Source organism: Lepisma saccharinum, chromosome 22 (assembly GCF_977018435.1).
Source record: "Lepisma saccharinum chromosome 22, izLepSacc3.1, whole genome shotgun sequence".
NCBI lineage: Eukaryota > Metazoa > Arthropoda > Insecta > Zygentoma > Lepismatidae > Lepisma > Lepisma saccharinum.
This window is the reverse complement of record NC_139250.1, coordinates 33,791,131-33,813,197: the sequence shown is the minus strand read 5'-3', so window position 1 is coordinate 33,813,197 and position 22,067 is coordinate 33,791,131. Positions and strand designations below refer to the sequence as shown.

At 39.1% G+C, this 22,067-nt stretch overlaps 1 protein-coding gene across 1 annotated transcript; it reads right to left on the bottom strand.

The window, feature by feature from the left end:
- Nucleotides 1-3,201: 3,201 nt before the first annotated feature.
- Nucleotides 3,202-5,100, bottom strand: LOC146004810 (uncharacterized). Its single transcript, XM_083143837.1, has one exon. The coding sequence runs from the start codon at nt 5,098-5,100 to the stop codon at nt 3,202-3,204; it is 1,899 nt and encodes a 632-aa protein (XP_082999963.1).
- Between the last annotated feature and the right edge of the window lie 16,967 nt (nt 5,101-22,067).

Here is a 22,067-nt window from a genome sequence, read left to right as displayed (position 1 = left end):
GTGACGCATTTTATGAACAGAGGAGGAGTTTTCTGCACAGTAGTTTTGGAACACAAACGGATAATAGTAGTTAGTCCCAACCCTTACTAGTATACTACATATAAGAAAACAAAATGAACATATTTCCAACTTGCCTGACTACATATGTAGTGCAAATATAACTACTCCAAAACCTTGAAGAAATTCAAGTAAAATTTCAGGTTTTCAGGGATAAATTTACGGTAAATAATAACGGTTTCTACAATAAAATTTAATTGGTATTATTATTTTTCACGAAATTTAGAGCTTAGCCAATACTACTTAGTTAGTATAACCATACCTATGTTGATAATCTTACCAATACCAAAGCTTTAAAAATTGTAACAGAAGTTGCTAAAAAATATTGATTAATTTAGTGAATTAGTATTCCACTCCGATTATCAACACAAATTCACCAATTTTGTTTCAAAATATTCAAAAGTTAAATTGGAATATTAAAATACCTATATTATCACAAAATACAGTTCATCACACAATACTAATAAAAAAAAGGAAAGAAAGAAATAAAACTTGGATTTTCTACAAACTAGATTTGATTTTGATTTGATTTGATTTAGTTTATTTTACTTCGCGTTTTGTGCCTCTTGGCTAATTTGCGAAGATGGGGATGAGTGATGAAATGATGAAATTAATGAATGGACATTCACAAACAACCAAGCCCGACCGGGATTCGAACCCGGGACCCTTGGCGTCGCAGCGCGATGTGCTAACCACTCGGCCACAGGGTCGGGCTCTACAAACTAGACTCTGCAACACTGTTGCATGGCATTGTTGTGGACCATGCAAAAGACCAAACTGTCAATAAACTATTGACCGGAATCAGTAAAGAAAATGCAATCAATTAGCCAAGGGCTACTACCTACCAACTGCCGGCCTCATTCACACATGCCCTCAACAGATGTGGGCAATCATTCAACCAGTTACGGCACAGATAAACATATTATAAGCAGATATTGAACTCGGGCAGCAAACCTTATGCACTATGAATTAATGTCTGCAAGTAGTTCTGGAATTGTCTGCTGGGAGGCGCCACTCTTCCTTTCTGCTCAGTGTCATGGGGAAAGCAAACTCACTGGGACTAAGTAAGAACATATTGATTTTCCCGCGTTATAAACACTTATTTTTCAGCATAGAAATCACATAGCATTTTATAAAGTTTCCACACAACAGAACCACAACCAACACCCAGCTGTCTTTCGAGTTCCATGATTTCAAGCAAATGAACAACAAGCTAGCAAAGGCCTCCCGATGTGGCAACGGTAGGGTCCTGTCCTTGATTCCCGGTGGAGGCACTTAGTGGTTCGGATTCCACTTTAAACCGTAGGTACAGTCCCGATTGTACTTACTGTGCATATAGTGGACTTAAAAGACCAACTCAATCAATCAACTAATCAACAAGCCAGCAAGTGTGCATTGTCATTTACTTTGTACTCTGGGCTAAATTGCTAGTTTCATTGGCTCCTTTGAACTACACTAGGTGACGTCACTTCTAACAAGATCATATCAGGTGGTTATAATTAAAGTGACGGTGTTCAGAGTGGTACAGCACGGGCTGTAATGAGAGTAGCAGTCTGAAACTTCGTAGATATGCTAATGAAGCAATGCGCTCGCGAATTATGCCAAAAAATAGTTCCAATTCTCGCCACCAGGGTAAAAAACGGCGCTGTAAGCAGTCAAAACGTGGAATTTTCCATAACTCTGACGTCAAAGTCGGTGAAATTGCCTAACCATTGTGTGAGCTCCCTGGTTGTTGTTGGTGACGCTTGTTGCTTTTTCCTTTTGTAATGTTCATGTAATTCGAATAGTGAAATTGTAGCGATATTTTATTACAAAGAGTATTGTTTTCTGCGATTTATAGTGTTTTTCCTGTAACTATACCAAGTTTTGACTGCTTACAGCGCCATTTTTTACCCTGGTGGCGAGAATTGGAACTTTTTTTTTTTTTTTTTTTGCATAATTCGCGAGCGCATTGCTTCATTAGCATATCTACGAAGTTTCAGACTGCTACTCTCATTACAGCCCGTGCTGTACCACTCTGAACACCGTCACTTTAATTATAACCACCTGATACTTCAAGCCTTTTTTTTTGTACCTTTCGGACATAGCATAAGAAGGCACAGCCATCTTTAGGCAGGGAATTACTTCTACAGAATCTTTTCGGGGAATTCTACAAAATATAAGCACACCATTTTCTTGTACGTACAATATTTCCTCATGCATTATTTATAATTCACACTCCTGTAATATTTTTACATCGGAACTTTTATATAAGCAAAATGCAGCCCCCACCCTCCAACTTCGACAGTATTTTAAATTTTGAATTAAAAATAACTATAGGCTTCCTTACATAAAAAAAAGATTTATGTATGGATTTCGATAATTCCGAGGCTATCCGTTAGTGCACTTAACAGTAAAACAGAACTGTCACTATACTTCTTAAGCTTAGAAATGTGTTTAAAAGCCTTGTGGAAGCATTGAGACTGTATTTCACATTTCAAAACAGAATACCTGTGTGTAACCAAAACACAATATTAAAATCTGGATGCTGAATTAAATATCTGAAAATGAAAAGCAAAATATCGGAAAACAAGTGAAACAATCAAAGATATGTTTTACTCTTTCAGTTCTTTAGTGTCTCATATTTTAGGAAAATTTTGAGACTACATCTTCAGTACTCTTGCAAAGGTAACGTCGTAGCTCTACTTTATTGCCTTTATAAACATGTTATTGGTTCACACACATAGGAGTCTCCATAAAAACTTTGTAGTAAAAGTATCAAAGTCATGTACTCTCCTACAAAGCTTTATTTGCAAATTGTATATTACTGTCTCATCATATCCCATTTTTGAGTCGCATATTGCCTCACTTGATATTATATTTAATATTATTGAACGATGTAATTATGGTCCTCTTATTTTCTTGTAAGGTATGCTATTGAAAACTGTCATTTTGTTATTCTCTTTAATAAAAAGGTAAGCTTACATATACATTTCCCGTCTACCTACAGTCCTTCCAATATTTGGAGAACTATAAATCTTCAACCCTAAACAACTCAAAACTTTCAAAAATTCAGAATGCGAATGAAAACATCTTCAGAATATATTCATTATAATTTGTGAACCACAATCTAAGGGACTGACGACAATTTCCTTGTGTTTTCACCTACAGTCTAGGTTTTCTTCCATCTATTCTTTTTTGCATTGTTGAACATTTTTTCACCTTGAAGGATAGAGATACTTCTGCAAAGAAAACCGCCAAAGATACACAGAAACCGAAAAATACCAGCACAAAAGCTGCACCAATGTCAGTAAGCGAGAAAGGATTAACTTTATCAACTTCGTCTTTATTGTCCAGTGCAAAAAAGTGCTTGTAATGTGTGCCATCGGGATGTATATCGTTCCACTTCTTGATGATGCCTGTTTCCCTTACGCGATCTACATAAAAATTGAAGATTCTTAAAAGTGGAGATCCTTTTGGAAACAAAAATCCGTTCTGAAAGCCCAATGCATCTTCCCTCATCATCCGCATTTTCCGCAGAGTATTGTCATGGATTGTATCAACAAAACTCAGATGACCGGATTCAAGTTTCTCACCGACTATTGCCAACCCACCTTCGCTAGATCGTCTGTTGAGCTCGTCAACATCTTCTAGAAAGATGCACCTTTTTGCTATTGCACTCAGTGGTTTTTCGGTGACTTCTTGTATCAGTTCTTGGATGAATAAGTCCCCTGTTCCCCAGTTTAGTTCTGAATTTAGAAGATCATGCAAAGTGTTGATTGGGGTTCCATAGAATGGGCGTGACATGTATGAAGTCAGATTGCAAGTGTATGCAGTAATCAGCAGGGTGGATGTGCAAAAAAGCCAGACTATTAAGTGCCTCGTCACTCCATGTTTGGCTTTCCTTATGGAAATACCTATTGCTATACTGATGGAATCCAAAAGACAGTGAGTATATTTCAGATACTTTTCTACGTGATGTGGGTGAAAATTATGGTCTAGACTGGCAAAGAATCTGAGTAAGAGGGAAGAAAATAGAACAAAACCAACAACAAACAACCACAAAGAAACTTTGAAGGGGGAAACCAACGACCAGAGATAACTCTCCCTACTTGGTTTAGGAGTCAAGAAGAGGAGACTGGACCGATACGCAAAAGAACTAATATCGAAGAAGTCAAGATTGGATTTGGTGATGAAGTCTGCGGGTACAGATACTTGGTGCCTCATGGACTTCAACTCCCCATAGAAAGAGTGGACCGTGTCGTTGTCGTCTGGCTGTCCCCAAGTGGAATTTAAGAACGCAATACTCCAGCTGAAATTGAATTTTCTCAAGAACTCCACCATTGTTCTGTAGTCACTGCCATCAAAACCACTGCCTGAAACGAAGGTAACGGGTTTGTGTGTTAAGAAAATCATGTTCAGCAATACTCCATTAAAATCTAACATTTTTGTTGCTTGAAATCCATGGACTTCACCACATTCCCACGTGGCAGTCACTTGAAATGTTTTCGGTTTCAAAAGGTCTCCTACATCGTGAGTGATTATGTTATATATTGTAGAGTTATTTACGTCGAACTTTTCTGAAGCACTAATAATATAAACGTGAGGAAACACTGACATCCAATCGTAGAGAAAGATATCTATATACTCCTCTTCATTCTCACACAAGACAATGAAGTTTCTTTCGTTCCTCACTGTCGCTTCTAACGTTGCATTGTAAATGAACGCAAAAGCTCCTGTTATATTGCTGGTTCGAAGAACAAAAGTATTACAACCTTCGTTAATCCCCCACAAGAACGCTTCCTTTGTTGCAATAGTCATGTAAATAACAGGAAGAAGGGCCTTTGTGCCAAATCTTATTTCAAAGTCCCCCAATTCATAGTGTGAATCCTGAAAAACAAGTATGCAGTTCGTTTCCTCAAACGTTTCAAAGATAAGCAGCTCTAGCAGTTTCTTGAGATCCCTTCTCTGGTCCTGAGCGTATCGCAGAACTGACTTTGAAAGGCGAGTTAAACAAGAGATCAATATGAAGATAGCGAGAGCCTTCACAAACGGATTATTCATTTCCTGGAATAGTAAAAATGTAAGAAAAAGTTAGTACTATTAGCTCCACATAACCCAGATAGCACAGAAACTTACTGCAAGCCTGAAGCAAGCTTGCAATGCGAAATGAAGAAGCTTCCAGAAAACTCTCTATGACAAGGTGTGAGTTTGCTGCAGGATTGAACCCAAATACCATAAGCTGAAATTTCAGCAAACTTACCAATGCAAGTCTGCATGAATCTTGTTTTCACTAGTTTTAAGTTTCCGACAGTAGCATTTCTTCAAAGTAAATGTGCTTGTGAACATTACTGCCGAGTACCACTTACATAGAACATGTATACAGCTTACCTTATCAAACTTACTTTGACAAGCTATAAACAAGCTATCGTAAGTTTGCCACAAGCTTACGTACTATCTGGGAATGACCATAACATATTAGTGGTAACCAGTATATATTATCTAGACATACAAAGGCGTATTTACTATTAAGAATATCTCTACAATAACATCATTATCATGAACATTCATTCATACATACATACATAGCCTATATGATATATGCGACTATGGTTCAATAAATATTGTGGTTCAATAATAGTTATTCCCATATATCGATGATACATGATAGTGTGAAATATGATGCAAATCTGCGTTTAAAAACTAGAAAGCTACAGTCCTTCTAATGGCGCAAAGGTAAACATGTTCAAAGTTGTGAATCATCTTCAAGACAATGCACCTGCTCACTTGCAAGAGGTAAGCAGCTACGTGTGGTAATTAAATAGCATCCAGCATACACACCCAATCTTGCACCAACGCGTATGTTATGATGTTCTTCTGAACACTCCCAAATGTTAACCTCATTTCCACGTACTTCACCTCAGCAACTGCAGTCTTGGAAAACAACGAGGCTCTGGCGTGTGAACCTACGGCCAGCACAATCCTTTGTAGTGTTGTTTGATTTGAGATTTTCTTTCTAAGTACACTTTATGGACAGATAGGAAAATCCGGAGTTGACCTACAGTTTAAAGTGGGATCCGAACCACTTTGTGCCTCCACAGGGTATCGAACCCGGGTCCCCTTGATTACAAGGCGAAGACGTTACACTAAGCCATCGGGGAGGCCATGGTGTCCTGTGTATTGCTCATAGGAATATAGTATGTGCTGAGTGCTCCAGTACCGCCTCGGTTTTTACCCTGGGTAAGGAGATTTTAGACACACGCATGGTGATTTTTTATACATTGTAAGAGGCTTGGCCTCATAAAATATGACGGGTGAAAATAGCCTAAGTGCTGACGCATACAAAATTTTAATTTCAATCAATCAATAACATTCTTCCTTGAAAATCGGTAACAATTAAACAAAATTAATGGCTAGTTAATACTACAACAACAAAAACAACTATCATTATTAAAAAAGGTAAAGTGTTCCCCTGTGCTTAGCACCACGCCATGAAGGCGTATAGGGGGTGTGGGGGTAACGCCCCACACTTTCTTGATCCGGTCGTGAGTGGGGGTGATGTGATCAGCATCACGCCCCTGACCGCCTTTACCCCCCAGGGTTTCCCCCAGGTACCCATGTTATTCGACGCTGGGTAGGCGCCGGGGCCGCTTCCACCGTTAGAAAAGTTCCCGGATTTGAACCGGCCGGGGATCGAACCCGGGACCTTTAGCATGGTAGTCAGACGCGTTACCGACTGAGCCACCGCGGCCACTATCATTATTATTAATCATTATTATGATTATTATTATTATATGTTATTGCATGTATATATCAAAAATATGCTATTCAATAGTCAATACCAGTTACAATACGTGTAATTAAATAGGATTAAGGACACATTCTGCTAGAAGAATTCGATGCACACACTACATAATTCATTTGTTTTATATGAATTCTAAGGTGAAAACCAACAAGCGTAATATGTCAAATTAAAGATAAGCTTTTACGCTACAATGTTTGTTTGGAACATTTTCTTCTCAGATGCCTAGATTATTAATAAATTAGTAATAGTTATAAAATTAATAGTATAAAATGCGTTTTCTTTACTAATCCGTGATTAACTACTTAACGGTTGCTCCTATCGAACAACTAAAGATAACATTAAATATAGAACATATATTAAGCTTTCATTTAAAAAAAGTTCGTTGAGATCGAGTAGTTGGTTTCAGAGATATAGTATTTTTTTCAAATGTCAATATCCACCATCTTGGATTAGCCGCCATTTCTATTAGCTACCACTTTCAGATGGCAAGCATGGTTTTTTGGTATTCTTACACAGCCATATAACTGTGGCATAGAGGAAAATTAATATCCCCAAATTATACCGAATTCTTGATTTTTGGCACTTGGCCCATAGACTAAATGTGGGCCAAACTTTGTTGAGTTGGAAGTAGAAAAAGCCAAGTATAAGTGCAGGAAAAGAGGCAGAGATGACCTTTCCACGCTAGTCAACGCAAGAGTTTGGTAAACTGTTCAACCGGAGATACGATTTGGTGACCGAAGTTCCTAGATACGAGAACGTGAAAAACAATCTGTGCCAGGAACGCAGGAAAGCACTGGGAACTATGCAAAATCCGGGCAAAAAATGTTTCCGGCCAAAGACACCGGACAAATAATCCGATTGAAGGATGGAACGAAAACTTTAACAGGATCGTTGGAGCACCAAATCCGAACGTTTACGTACTCCACCAGAAAATGAAAGAAGAAGGAAGACATAAGAAGCAGAATAATGACTCAAGACGTGGGAATCCAAAGCACGAACAGGAGACGCAAGTACATTGAAACGGACAGACGCATACAAGCCATTCTAGACAATTATGCTGAAACCGACGACTTGCTTCGCTGCCTGAGAATTCTACCGTACGTGACCAAGTTGGATTGAAAGCCACTAACCTAATGTGACGAGGCTATTGCCGACTGAAAAGTTTTGACGAAGATGACTGCTGAATTGACTGTCGAAGCCGTTGCTAAAAGACAACAACCTTTAAACCACAATTGTGTATTAGATTACACATTGTCCAGTTCCACGTCTGGAAAAAAGTGTGACGAAAGGTTGACATTTAATCATAAAGATAGACGTACGGTCGTTTAAAGGTCATTCAGGAAGTGTGCGCTCGATGTACGAAATTTCCTTTGTGCGCTCGATGTACGTGTGCTCATCGCACGACACCCTTTCGATTTAATACAAATAATCGTCTATAAATAAATTTATTTACAGAATATTTTTATTCTTAGTTTTGGACTTCTAACCACTGTGTTAATTTTAAAGAATTACCAACGTTTCGGAGGCTGATTCTGCTTCCGCCTTCAGGGTAGTGTGTAATCTACTAAATCACATTGCAATCCCTGGACACATGATGTGGATTTTTTAAAAAAATTAACACAGTGGTTAAAAGTCGAAAACTAAGAATGAATGAATCACGACTGAGCGGCTACAAAGGAGAATATTAGCACCTTCAAATATGAAACTCTATCAATTAATATAATTTCATTTTTCTTGATGAAAGTTGTTATTTACTTTCCGAACATTCCTCCCCGTCCCAACTTTTAGCTACACAAAATACTGTAATTGTGACGGGTGCGATACTTCTGAGACTTAACTTTAGTATCTTCTTCATTATTTCACAAAACTCAGTGAAACCTATGAGTATACTGAAACAATTTTTTTTTATTTTCAGAAACCAAACTTTACTCGACATTTAAATGCCTTTAGTTTCTAAAAATATTACTACATTCCTTTTTTAATAAACATTTTTTGCCTGTGACGGGTGTGACAAATTTTGTGAAGGGTGTGACACGCACACATTATTAACTTTGTCTAGGAGTATGGGACAATGCAAGGCCTATGAAAATTTTCATATATAAAATTCTTCAAACTAAGGTTTGTTTCAGAAATGAAGTAAGATACTTTAGTGCTAATGAGAACAACCAATGAGAAAATAAGAACGAAATTAGAATTAATTTAGCTTTCGTATGCTAATGAAACTAAATTAAGTGGAGACACCAATATATAAAATCCCACTTCTACTATAAAAAGTTATAGGTTCGATACAATATGTTATTTAAAAGACATGAAACTAATGTTTGTATTAATAATTCCAAATGCACATGGAATGCTTGATATCCCATACTGGCGAAGCCAACATTGCTTTTGCATTGCAGAGCTAGAGATTGTATCAATGTGGTTCGGCCTTCTCTTCGAATTTAAGATACAAAACGAGCCATTTTATCTGCGTGTGAATTTTGCTGAACATATTCAGTTCCTTAAAGGAGCAACATCTTGGGCTACCTCTGTGAGGAGTGGTCGCGATATCATGCTACGAAACCATTCGCCTCAATTAGTACTCCGGCAGTTTGTTTCTTTATGCAGCATACTTGCAGAAGGTACAAATCAACATACAAGGGTATCAATTTACGCTGTATTCCGTGGCATGTTCCATAGTTTCTATTTCATCAGTATATTGTTTATCCACATGTATCCACATGAACATGAAGAGGTAGGAAAATGACGTAACATGAACAAAAATTTACAGAGAGTAAAATTACAAATACCTTTAAAAAATAAGTCAACACTGCTTCCTATTTTTACTGGTTTGTTTTTAAGTCCACTTTATGCACAGTAAGGCTAATCGGGACTGGACCTGCAGTATAAAGTTGTTCCGAACCACTCTGTGCCTCCATCGAGTATCGAGCACCGTTCCCTACTGCATGGCGACACAGTGACAAACAAGACGAGTGTTGACTTTACAAAACTAACATAGATAATAATACGCTTACTATCACACATTTTCGTGACGAAAATGTTCACCCGTAAACCCCCAGGGATAATGGTGAATGTGACATGTTCTAATTTACGATTCTACCGTTAATTTTCATGAAATACAATGTATATGCAATCGAGGAAAAGCCTTATTATTCTTCCATAAGTTAACTAATACGGTATCGATTTTTTTCGGAACGATTGGCCACCACACAGGTTTAATAATAATGACTATGGTAAATTATCTTGGCGTGGAAGAGATGGGAGTTGTACTGCACAATACACGCGATGCGAGTGGAGAAGATTCACGAACTACGAACGAGTCTATCGAGCGATCGATTTGATTCAATTAGTCCAACTTGGGAGTTTCCTGCACCTTCTATCGACTCGTCTCTTACTGCCCTCCCAAAGGCAGAAACACCAATGGTAAAATATGAGGTCTTGTAGCTTCGAACTCAGCACCCGAATTTTAATGTGTTTTACACGGATGGGTCCAAATCTGTAGAATCAGTGGGATGTGCCTTTGTTGTGGACTCTCGAAGCTACAGTTTCGTCCTACACCTTGCCTGTTCAATCTACAAGGCAGAACTGTATGCAGTCCTCAAGACATTGCACTTCGCTGATATTCACTCCCTGCAGAAAGTCCTTGTATGCACAGATTCCACCAGGGTGCTACAGAGTCTGGGATTAGATAATTGCAGCATGTCTTCCGACGGCTATTGTTCTTGTGTGCTAGAGCCAAAGTTCGCTTCTGTTGGGTCTCTAGTCACGTGGGCATCCAGGGGAACGAAGCAGCCGATGCTGCCGCTAAGTCTGCTGATCCAGATGGCGACGTTCTCGTCCACCTTCTGCCACCTTCAGAATGTGTTTCATTGTTGGATTCTTGAAACACGGCAAAACGAGTGGGATGAGACAAGGGAGAACAAGCTTCGTACTATCAAGCCCGTCACTGGTGCTTGCTGTTCCTCGTCTCGCCCCTCGCGCCGAGAAGAAGTGACCCTAACACGGCTCCGAATTGGACATAGCCGTCTAACGCATCGCCATTTGCTGCAAGGACTGGACCCTCCGTTGTGACGTAGTTGTGGCGTTGTTTTAAGTGTACGACACATTCTTCTTGAATGTGCCGATTTTAACAACCTCAGACAGAGTTTTAACCTTCCCAAGGACTTGTCATCTATGTTTTTTTGGTTTTTGAGAAGAGCAGGTTTCTTCCACTGTGTTTGCCCAATGCAGCTTCATTCACAACCTGCAGTTTTTTAACTTTCTTGAAATGCTTTTTACACCCCTTTTAATTTGAGGCAAGGGTTTTAGATAAGGGGATCTTCCCGTATTCATTGAAGGGTGCAAAATGGCCTGATGTGCCAACACACACAAAACAATTTTATTTCAATCAAAGCATTCAATTAGTTTATTGTGGGTCACTTTCTACCACTTTTGGCTAATAGCTACGATAGATATGAATGGTGAAAAGAAGATATGGATAAACATATATGGACAACAGACACCAGCCCCATAGATTATTACACTGAACGTGAGTTCAGATGCCGGAGCTTCGTTAGTCTGCAAAATGAACGAGTGTACTGTACACGGTATTAATAACATTTTAACTGGAACTATAGTTTTATTGAATAGTGCATTTTTAATTGAATTTACTTCGTTCTTCTGTACACTGACCATTCGTCTCGTTTTGACCGGGACAGTCCCGCTTCAGAGGTATGTTCCGGTTGTCCCGTCGATATGATTAAAATACCGCTATTTGTCCCGTTTTACAATCGTTTAGGAGTTAACTTAATAACAAGTCTAAAGCCTGAATCACACGGATCTGGATATCCAGTAGGAATGCACTAGTTGTCGATAGACTTTTGTTCCCATAAGACATTGCGCAGAGCAGACAATCTGTACTGTAAAGATGGATGAGAATTTTAAGAATGTTGTAGGAGAATTACTGTTTTGTGCTATTATTGAAAACTAATTATAAAAGTGTTGACTAGAGAATGGCTCGAAAAAATATAAATACCGGGTGTTTCAACAGAAACGATATCAATGACCCTAAATAAATATTTAGTATGTTATGATTGACAAAAGTCTAAAATTTAATTAAATTTATTTTTTATCTGTGTTGTTCACGTGTTTGTAGTACAGTAGTACAGTAACGTAGGACAGGAGACTTTCACTGCAGCAGAAGATTAAGTTGGTGACCTGATTTATTAAGTCACGCTCTCTTGTTTCTGTCCAACGACGGTTCCTGCTGGAGAATACGTGTCCTTGGGCACCATCAAGTAACGTAAGTCTATTTGGTGATATGTTGATCAATTCAACAAGACTGGGAATGTTACAGAACAGCAAAAAAGAGGACCCAAACCAACAGTACGAACAGGCGAGCGTATTGATGCAGTGCGACCATTTGTTTTGAACAGTCCGACAAAAAAATCATTGCGATGTTTGTCTGCAGAATCCGGACTATCTTGTGGGGTGTCCTAAAGCAGGAAGTTTTCAAATGAGGACCGCGATTACTAGATGACTTGAAAGCAAACATCGAACAGTGTACTGCACAAGTTAGTCGTGCTACCCTTTGTCAGGTATTTGACAACATGTGCAACCGGGTGAGAGAAGTGATAAATCGTCAAGGTGGACATTTCGAACATGTTTTTCATTAAACTTTTGGGTTTTCTCTATCAGATTATGTAATGTTTTTTTGTGTAGTTCTAATAAATATTTTAAAATGCCATTTGAAATCACGGCGTTTCTGTTGAAAGACCCGGTAGTAGTCAATGCGAACCGAACAAGCTCTATAATTAACTCGAGTATGCATATTAAATATTCATGCATGAGATTTGCAGGATTTATTTTAAAAAATCAAACATTTAATTTAATACACTTGTAATAATAAGGATTTTCATTTTCGGCTAATTGTATTTTTCACGTACACATCTCATTGCTTTGCATAAATACCTAAATATTAATGAACTGAACACGAATGCACTGCACGTCATCTCGTTGCTTTTTTTATCGTGAAGGTAAAAAAATAGCCAACACTTGGGAACCACAGACAAAAAACTCCCCTTTGCAAAGTCACAGATTATCTTCACATGGCCAAAGTTTGCTCTGATGGGCTGTTCCACAAAATCCAGTCGAGGAAAGCCAGTAGCATTTAGAGCATGTTCTATTCCTCCAAACCAGTCAAGTAGCCATCACATCCGGGCAGGTAGCCAGTTCAGGGCCAACTAACTGGATATCCAGTTCCGTGTGGTTCTGCCTTACATTTGAGAGACGTATATATCTAGCTTTAAAGAAATGGTGATGGAATTTTTAAACTTCCATCATTGCTGCACTGTAGCAAACCAGCTGGACTGCGTTTCGAGCACTTTATAATAATCATTTAATAATAATACAGGGTGATTATAAAGTCCCATGACATTTTTGGGAAATCGGCCACTAATAACAAAATAAATGATACCACAGTACAGAAGAGACATCAAAACACAAAATGAACGCTTTCCACATGACCTAAACAAAAGTAACACTTTTCCACATCTTCGATCTCTGTGAGGCTGCACATCAGGAGCAGTTAATGGACAACATCCTTTTCAGCGACGAGGCTACATTCTACGTCTGTGGACATGTGTACCGACATAATGGTGAGCCGCCCAATGATACCATCGAATGACAAAGAGACACTCCGAAAGTGACCCGGCATGACCATACAAAAGGTCTATGGGCCATTCATGTTTGTGGATCAAACAATCGACATGTTGCAACTGTTCCTAGATCCGCAGTTGTTGGATGATGGTATCCTTGGTACAGTGGTCTTCCAACAAGACGGTGCACCGCCCCACTTCGCAGGTCATGCGTGAAAGTATTACTTTTGTGGAGGTCATTTGGGAAGGTGTTACTTTTGTAGAGGTCATGCGGAAAAGCGTAAATTTTGTGTTTTGGTGTCTCTTCTGTATTGTAGTACCATTTATTTTGTTATTAGTCGCCGAATTCCCAAAAAATGTCATGGGACTTTATAATCACCCTGTAATAAAAGTATTCAATTGCCATCGAAAATGTTCGAACTGACAGCAGTTTATTGTTTAAGTTAGCTCGCGTCGTGGGTTATACCGTTTTGAGTGTGTGCCATAATAATATATGCAGAACAGTGCATAAGCTTGTACATGTAGTTTCAATAAAATAAAAAATTATATTCCTGCATTTTGACACAAAGTAAAAAGACAGATACTTATGGCATTCATCAACTTAAGCATAGGACAAACCTCAAAGATTGCTCAGTAGGGATCAGATCGAGATTATAATCATTAATACCTTTTTACTACGGGACATTATATTTAATTTATTGTTTATGATGTACTATTTATAAGATCCATACTTAAATAAATAAATAATAATGATAATATGGTAATAATATCAATAATTTTATAATTAGGCCTATTCAATTTATCAGGAGTTAGTTTAAACTGGTCTCTTTGGGATGTCCCGTGTTGGGGTCAAAATATTATGGCCAGCCTACTCTTCTGACACCTTTTGCTAATCGCTACGATAACGATGAATGGTGCTAAAATCATGTGGACGACAGAGGATTCTACTGGCTATTAGTTCAGACGCCAGAGCCTCGTTAGTCTGCAAATTGCAGTCCGAGATGTCCTACCTCGAAGGGAGGTTGACCATCGTGTGTTTACTGAGTCACCCCAGAAATTCACACTGAAATATTAATCTAAGTCAAGTACAAACTTCAACAGAGAGTTTTACATTTATGTTCCCTTAGGGAGCTTTCAGACCGAGTGGAAAGCGACACGTATCTCTTGGAAACCAACCTTTAGAATTAAGTGCAACTGGCCGAACCGAAACAACACAAGTTGAACGTGTCGCTCGGACTGGGCCGTTTTCTCAGTACTGTGCATCGTGTGGACTCGAATTGATGTTTTGCTTTAGACAGAAGAGACTCATGTCGCTTCGGTGTGAAATCGTTCTGTTGCTTCGGTCTCAAAGCTTCCTTAGACAGATTTCAAACCGAAACGACAGGCGACAAGCAAGGAGGAGGGTTTACACCGAACTGACAAGCGTACTCCGCGCATGCGTGAACAGCAAATCGAGACAACACGAGGCACACCATTGAGACAACGGTCCAGTCCGAGCGACACGCAAGCGACCGTACAGCTTGTCGTGTCTCCTCGTTTCGAAAGATTGCATTGATTATATAGATTTCCCTTCCAATGCTCGTTGCTTTGGTCTGAAAGCTACCTTCAAGTAATACGAGTAACAGTGAGTCGAGATCGTTAGAATATACAGTAAAACCTCGTTAATCCGGACAGGCAAAAGGCCCAAACAAACAAAAAAAAAGCAGAATGCAAGGTTCTAAATGTGGCTAGAAGCACTACATTGTCGCATTGCTTTACATTTTACTGTATACTGTATAGTGTATTTAAGACGATGTCCTTTAAATACACCATAATAAACGTGTTTTGTTGCTATAAACGGAATTTTAATGCACTTTCTACTGTTCTTTTAGGTTATTTCAGTTAATCCGGACTTTCGTTAAACCGGTCAACTTATTCCCCCATTAGTGCGGATTAACGAGGTTTTACTGTACCAACAAGAAAGCACATACCTTATTCGTATTAAACTAAAATTATACAAAATCTTAGAATCTCATTTTAAATTGTCAGTTTGTAGAGAATCATCTGCACATATTCTAATCTTTACAATTAGACGTCTTACCGAGATTATTGAAATCATTTAAATGGCTAATTTGGGTCATTTGTCATATATATATATATATATATATATATATATATATATATATATATATATATATATATATATATATATTACTGCTGGGTTCTAACAATGAGGTAATATTATCAAAGAGAATATATACATTAGTAACAACTCACGTGTACACTGTAGTTGACTAAGCACTTTTGTTTTGCCCAACACATGTGAGAATTATAAATGGCATTGCTTTTACGTTTCTGACGTCGCAAATTGCGTTTTATAACATTGATTTTAGCTTTAGAAAATCACTTTGTGGATAACAATCGAGGTTCGTATAGGTTTGAAAGCCCTAAGTAGCAATAATGGATGTTTTAAATGCCATGGTAATTTGTGTTATTAGACTTGTTTTAACATATTCACAATGTCTTGTCGTGCAGAAAGATAAGTGATTAGTTAGGCAGAGAGAAAGAGGAGATATTCAATACATTGGTATGAATTGATTTCAATATCGTCAGAATGGGCACCGCTACTGAAAAAAAACCTTGGTTCAAGAGTGTATGAATTTCTCCCCATGTCGAAAGTGGAAGCGGTTTTTTAATGTTTATTGTTAGGCTGCATACTATCTGACAAAATGATGAATACGTATTAATTATGGACAAACAACTTCAACTTCAAGTTACGGCTAATGAAATGGAAGTTTCGATTTTTCTGAACACAAACAAAATCTTCAACCTTCTCTCTTTCCGTTCATCTCATTTTCTACTTCCAAAAATACTAAATTATCTCCACCTCCTACAACCATAAAGCGCGCAGATTTATCTTTCTCCAGCTCGCCGTGGTGTAAAGTCGGTGGGGAAGGAGATGTTTCATGTCCTCACATCTAGCTGGACATGGAAACTGTTCCTCGTGCCCTTAAGGGCTTATAAGTTCACAGAGTCGAAACTAAAGGGTTGAGGTGAGAGGAGGGGGTCTCGCACTTCAGTTGACGGTGAATGTGTCGAGACAAGTGGAGACGAGTTCTTGCATTGCCTCGGTCTCGTCTCAAACTGAAAATCATCATCTTGTTCTCGGTCTCAAGTTGAAATTGCCTACCTCGTTCTGGCTTAGGTCTCAAAGGGCAAGTTCCAGTCTCATAAGAGTCTGGAACGTCTCACAGCACAAACTTTTATGTATAGTATAAAGGTCGTTAAATCAGCCATCTTTTCTTGTTAACGATTTTTCTGTCTGATATCTTGTTTCCACGTTACGAACACTAAAAATGAATTTCTTTGCAACCACGCAGTTCAAACCCAGGCCTCCGAGATACGTCTATTCTGTTTACGGGACTCAATCTGTGATACTAAAAAGACCAAGGACGTCAACCTAGTTGTATGTTTTGGGAAAATTGAGCTAGTTTTTCGAAAAGAAAATCCTGTAAGTTTATTTATTTCAGAGCACATAGTATCTAAGCCCCGTTCAGGCTCACGGTTGTCACCAATGTCACAATTCCATTTTACTTTGTAATTGCTATAAACAGAACAGTGACATATCTGCAGTGGTCGAAAGGAGCGCGCTACTTTCTCAGCATTTTGAGGTAAATTTTGAACGTGAGAAAAGTATAAAAGAAATCGAGAATAACGCTTACGTTTGCAGGAGGTTCATAAAGACAAAATCCATTATATGGAAATACGAATAATGTAGATTATAAATATCTTGATATCACAATATAGGTATCCGCGTCATTTAATTCTAATATCCAGATAACTCTGATATACAGGGTGTTTCTTAAGTTCGTTTACAATGCTTGGGAAGTGATTGTACGAGTGAAAATAAGGTGGAAAGTTCATGTAACGAAATTCCGGAAACGGCTTTGTTGCCGAGTTATTGACGTTTGAAAACGTGGGAAAATGATTTTCCGAAGTGAATAATGGCAAAACGGGTGGAGAGAAGTCGTCGGTGTTGGGCGGTCCACTAAGAAATTGGGTACGCTCTTGTCAAAAAATCACGCGGCAATGTTGTGCAATGTCGGCGCAAGGGATTCCCCAAAGGACGCGAACGAAGATGTTGACGGGAGTGGGGTGGGTGTGCGTTCTGCGTGAGCTGGTATCGACGAAAATTGTCATGTGTTGAATGGCACCAAAAAACAAAGAAAATTTCCTGAGAGGAGTGCACCATGACGTAAAAACGAAAAAATGAACTGTCATACGTTGCATACCCTGAAGGGCACACAGTATGCTTAATAGAGATGTGAAGGGAACCTAATCACAGACGGTTTTCAAAGTGTCCACCATGTACTTCCAAGCGGAGGCTACAACGGCGAATGAAGGATTGTCTAGTGCGACCCAACAACCCCGGCGTTTCTGCTATCGATGCTGCAGCTACATTGATACGGGCAGCGAGGTCCTCGGCTGACACGACAGGTGTTTCGTAAACGAGGCGTTTCATCTCTCCCCAGAGGAAGAAATCCAGGGGCGTAATATCAGGCGATCGATGTGGCCATGGCACAGGTCCTCCCTGCCAATGCCCTGGTTGTGGAATACGCTATTGAGGAAATGGCGCACATTCCGATCGAAATGTGGGGGTGCACCGTCATGTTGAAACCACAGTCTTTGTCTCAGTGCCAAGGGCACGTCCTCTAGTAGTTCAGGCAAAACCTCACTGAGAAATGCTTGATAAGTGGATCCACATAGGGAACAGGGAGATTGTACGGTCCAATCAAATGGTCATGCAGTAACCCGCACCACACATTCACTGCAAATCTGTCCTGATGATGTGCCACTAGCAGTGCATGTGGATTTTCATGTTCCCACACATGACTGTTTTTACTATTGAACACACCAGTTTTCGTGAAGATAGCCTCGTCAGTCCATAGTACCGTATTCTGAAAATGGGGATACTTTCAATTTGATGAACAAACCATTGGCAAAAGTCCTCACGTGGGCCAAAGTCCCGAGGTAAAAGGTCTTTCACTTTCTTCAATTTGTACGGGTGCATCCCCTCTTCTGCCAGGACTCGCCACACATTCACATGGGAGGTGTTTCGTTCGTGGGCTACTGCGCGCGTACTGGTGCATGGATGATCTATCACTGCAGTTAGCATATCTTCCATAAACCGTCGTGTTCGCACACTTCGCGGTCGTCCAACTTCTCGACGAGGTGGCAACACTGATCCTGTTTCCCGAAGTCGAGTGTCTACAGTTTGAAATAAAGTGTGATGGTAACACCCTATTTGGAAAACGTGCCCCATACAGACACCTTGCAGCACGGCTATTACCTCCAGCCTCCCCATAAATCAGATGCATGTCCGCCAGCTCTTGGGACGTGTATGCAGCCATCCCTTACGCCGGGCTACAAGTGTTTATGGCCATTAACACTAGTACACTTCACAGAACACGATGGGCTGTGGCTAAGAATTAACACGTAACAGTGCTAGGTCAAATGTTTGCTCAACACTACTGTTCAAGAACCTCACGTCTTTTCATTCAACCGTGAATGTTTAACAACCTGCTGCTGGCACTTTTAATTGGAGTCCAAACTTGAATATCTGTAAATTTTAATCCGATAGTAGTCCGGTATAATCAATTTACAACATTTAACACAACGCAGTACAAAAGCCTAATATTTAGTTTTCTGACTGAATCGTTCCTTCTTATTCATTCAGAACGTTGCAATCATTTCCAAGAACATTTCAAATTTTACATAACATCAGAAAGTATTAAAATTATACTGATATACTTAAAATCCAATCTTTACCGTTCTCCATAATGTAACTTTATTTTTCAAATTATCAAGTGAAAGAAGCAACATACAATCTAGATAAAATTTTACTCTGCATTTGAAACTTACTCTAAATTCGAAAGAATCCCCTCCCCCCAACCTTCTTCATATATTTATTTACTGTACAATAATTTACGAATCAAAGTTCCACATGCAAATTTTTTTTTGGAAAGTTTTATGTGGAGGAAGAATGACGAAATAGTTTTTAAGATAGTAGTTTCAGACTGAAAACGCGATTTCAGTTTGTAATTTGCAGATATTTTAAATTTCTCTGGTTCAAATTTGGCTGCAAGTTATCGTTGTCATAGTTGTAAAAAGTATTTTTTCGTATTAAGAACTTTACATACAAACGCGTGCAGAAGACGAGCCAAAGTGTACAAGTACTAATTTAACTAACTTAACCTACTCGAAATACTTGATGAGTTCTAGGAACATCAAACTTAAATGTCTTAACCTACTAATTCAAGGCTATAGAAATAGATTTATGATCACACGGTAAATGAAACGCTTTGAGAATATCGATGAAAATATCTTAGTCCTTAGTTTAATTAAACAATAAAGGAGAAAAGTTACATGAACTCACAATGAATGACTGTGCAAGTGTACGAATTATTATTCGTATCTATTATTATTAATATAAATAAACATAATAACATTAGGATTATGCCCAAAACCATTATTTTTTAAAGGACTTTGTCCGCAGATTTTCCATTCCATTTCCATGTGTGTCTGAGTTGTAGTACGAGGCGCATCCAGAAAGTAAGTTTCCCTATTTTTTTCCCGTGAAAGTAAACATAATGAGCAGTGTAAATTGCGCATGCGCAGCAGAGCTAAGACGTATCAATCATATGACAGGCGGACAGATCCCGCCCGAAGCCAGTAGCGAGGCAGCAGTGGTCCGAAATGGAAGTTCGTATTCCTTCTCCCGCCGCATGCGAGGTTCGGTCGGTGATAAAGTTCCTGAATGCACAAAGCATTGCGCCAATTGACATTCATCGTCAGCTCTGTGAGGTCTATGGGCCGAACATTATGAGTAAGCAGATGATGCGTCGCTGGTGTCGGCAGTTTTCGGAAGGTCGTCAATGATGAAGAGCGCAGTGGGCGTCCGTCCCTCATCACTGATGATCTGGTTGAGCTGGTGCGGCAGCGCATCGTAGAGAACAGTCGCTTCACGATTACGGAGTTGAGTAGCCTTTTTCCGCAGATATCGCGATCCGTGTTGCATGAGATTGTCACGCAGCGCCTGCTGTTCAAAAAATTGTGTGCCAGGTGGGTGCCGAAAAACCTGACACCCGAACACAAAATGAAACGTTCAGGAGCAGCACTGATATTCCTGCAACGGTACCATGATGACGGCGATGATTTCCTCGACAGGATCGTCACGGGCGATGAGACGTGGATTTCGCACTTCACTCCGGAAACCAAGCAGCAGTCAATGCATTGGCGGCATAGTGGATCTCCGGTCATGAAGAAATTCAAACATCAAAATAATCCTGTCAGTTCATTACTGACTGTTGACTGTTGCATGTAATGGTTGTGTTCGGGCTGGGGTAGAATATACCCAATGTCCAAGGTTGCATTATTGTTTCTGCAATTTGTCTTCTATGCACTACCGAGAATTTCACATGTTAATTCGTAAGTAATTTATTTGAGTACTCATCCACATTAGGAATCCAATTTAAATAGAAATAAATTACTACTGATTTAATTCATAAAATTTCTTCTTTTAGGATCTGTTCAAAAACACTGGCCAAATGCTAGAGCAAGAGGTGTCTAATATGGCAGAAGTGGCGTGTGCGGGTCAAACTCAGAAACAACAAACAAAACAAGTAAGTTATAATGATGTAATGGAAACTGGAATAATTTGCATTTTTTTTACTCTCAAAAGTCATGAAAAGCAATACACTGATTCAGATTAACATATTTACACTGCAGTTACAGAAACCTAACTACGAATTAGATATTTGCCGGGCTTGTGGTTGTGCTAGTTTTAAAGTGTAATCTACCATCACATTCTCCTTGATTTACAGTGAGAACATTGGCATCAGCAAGATATAGATATCTGCCATTGCTCCCATCAGCCATTGTTCCTCCCACCAGACAGCTTGCTAAAGGCATATATAGCAAGAAAACTTGGTAAAACTTTTTCCCTCCATATGGCAAGCATAAAAATTCATAGAAAAAAAAACATTTTCGCAAGCACCCCTCCACCCTAGTTGTCTCACTGTCACCATGTTAAACTACATGAGCATCCCCAAACTAACCCCAAGGCTCTATCAAACATCCCCATCTAACATTTTCCACTTCAAACTCAGAATCCAGAAACAATGAAATGCAAATTTATTTTCCAAATCAGCCTTGCAAATGTTGGTTAAATTACATATCAGACATATATTCCTGTTTGTCCTTTTGTGTGACTTTCGCACAGCATAAGAAAGTGTTCATTGCGGTTTGAAGTGTTTTTTTGTTTAGGTTCACTTTATGCACAGATAAGCTAATCGGGTCTAGACCTACAGTTTAAAGTGGAAACCGAACTGCTAGGTGCCTCCACCGGAAATTGAACCTGGGACCCCTTAATTACAAGGCAACGACGTTACCACTGTGCCAGTAGGGAGGTAATAAAGTGTTTGTGTTATCATTTTTTATGCGAGATGCAGAATTTTTTCCAAGAATGGTTTTGGTTCTTTGAGAAATTGTACAAACATACAGAGCTCATAATTAATTTATTTTCTCCCTTTCCAAAATTGAGCCTATTGTAT

Coding starts and splice junctions, on each gene's coding strand:
- LOC146004810 (XM_083143837.1), bottom strand. CDS start 5,100: ATGAATAATCCGTTTGTGAAGGCTCTCGCTATCTTCATATTGATCTCT.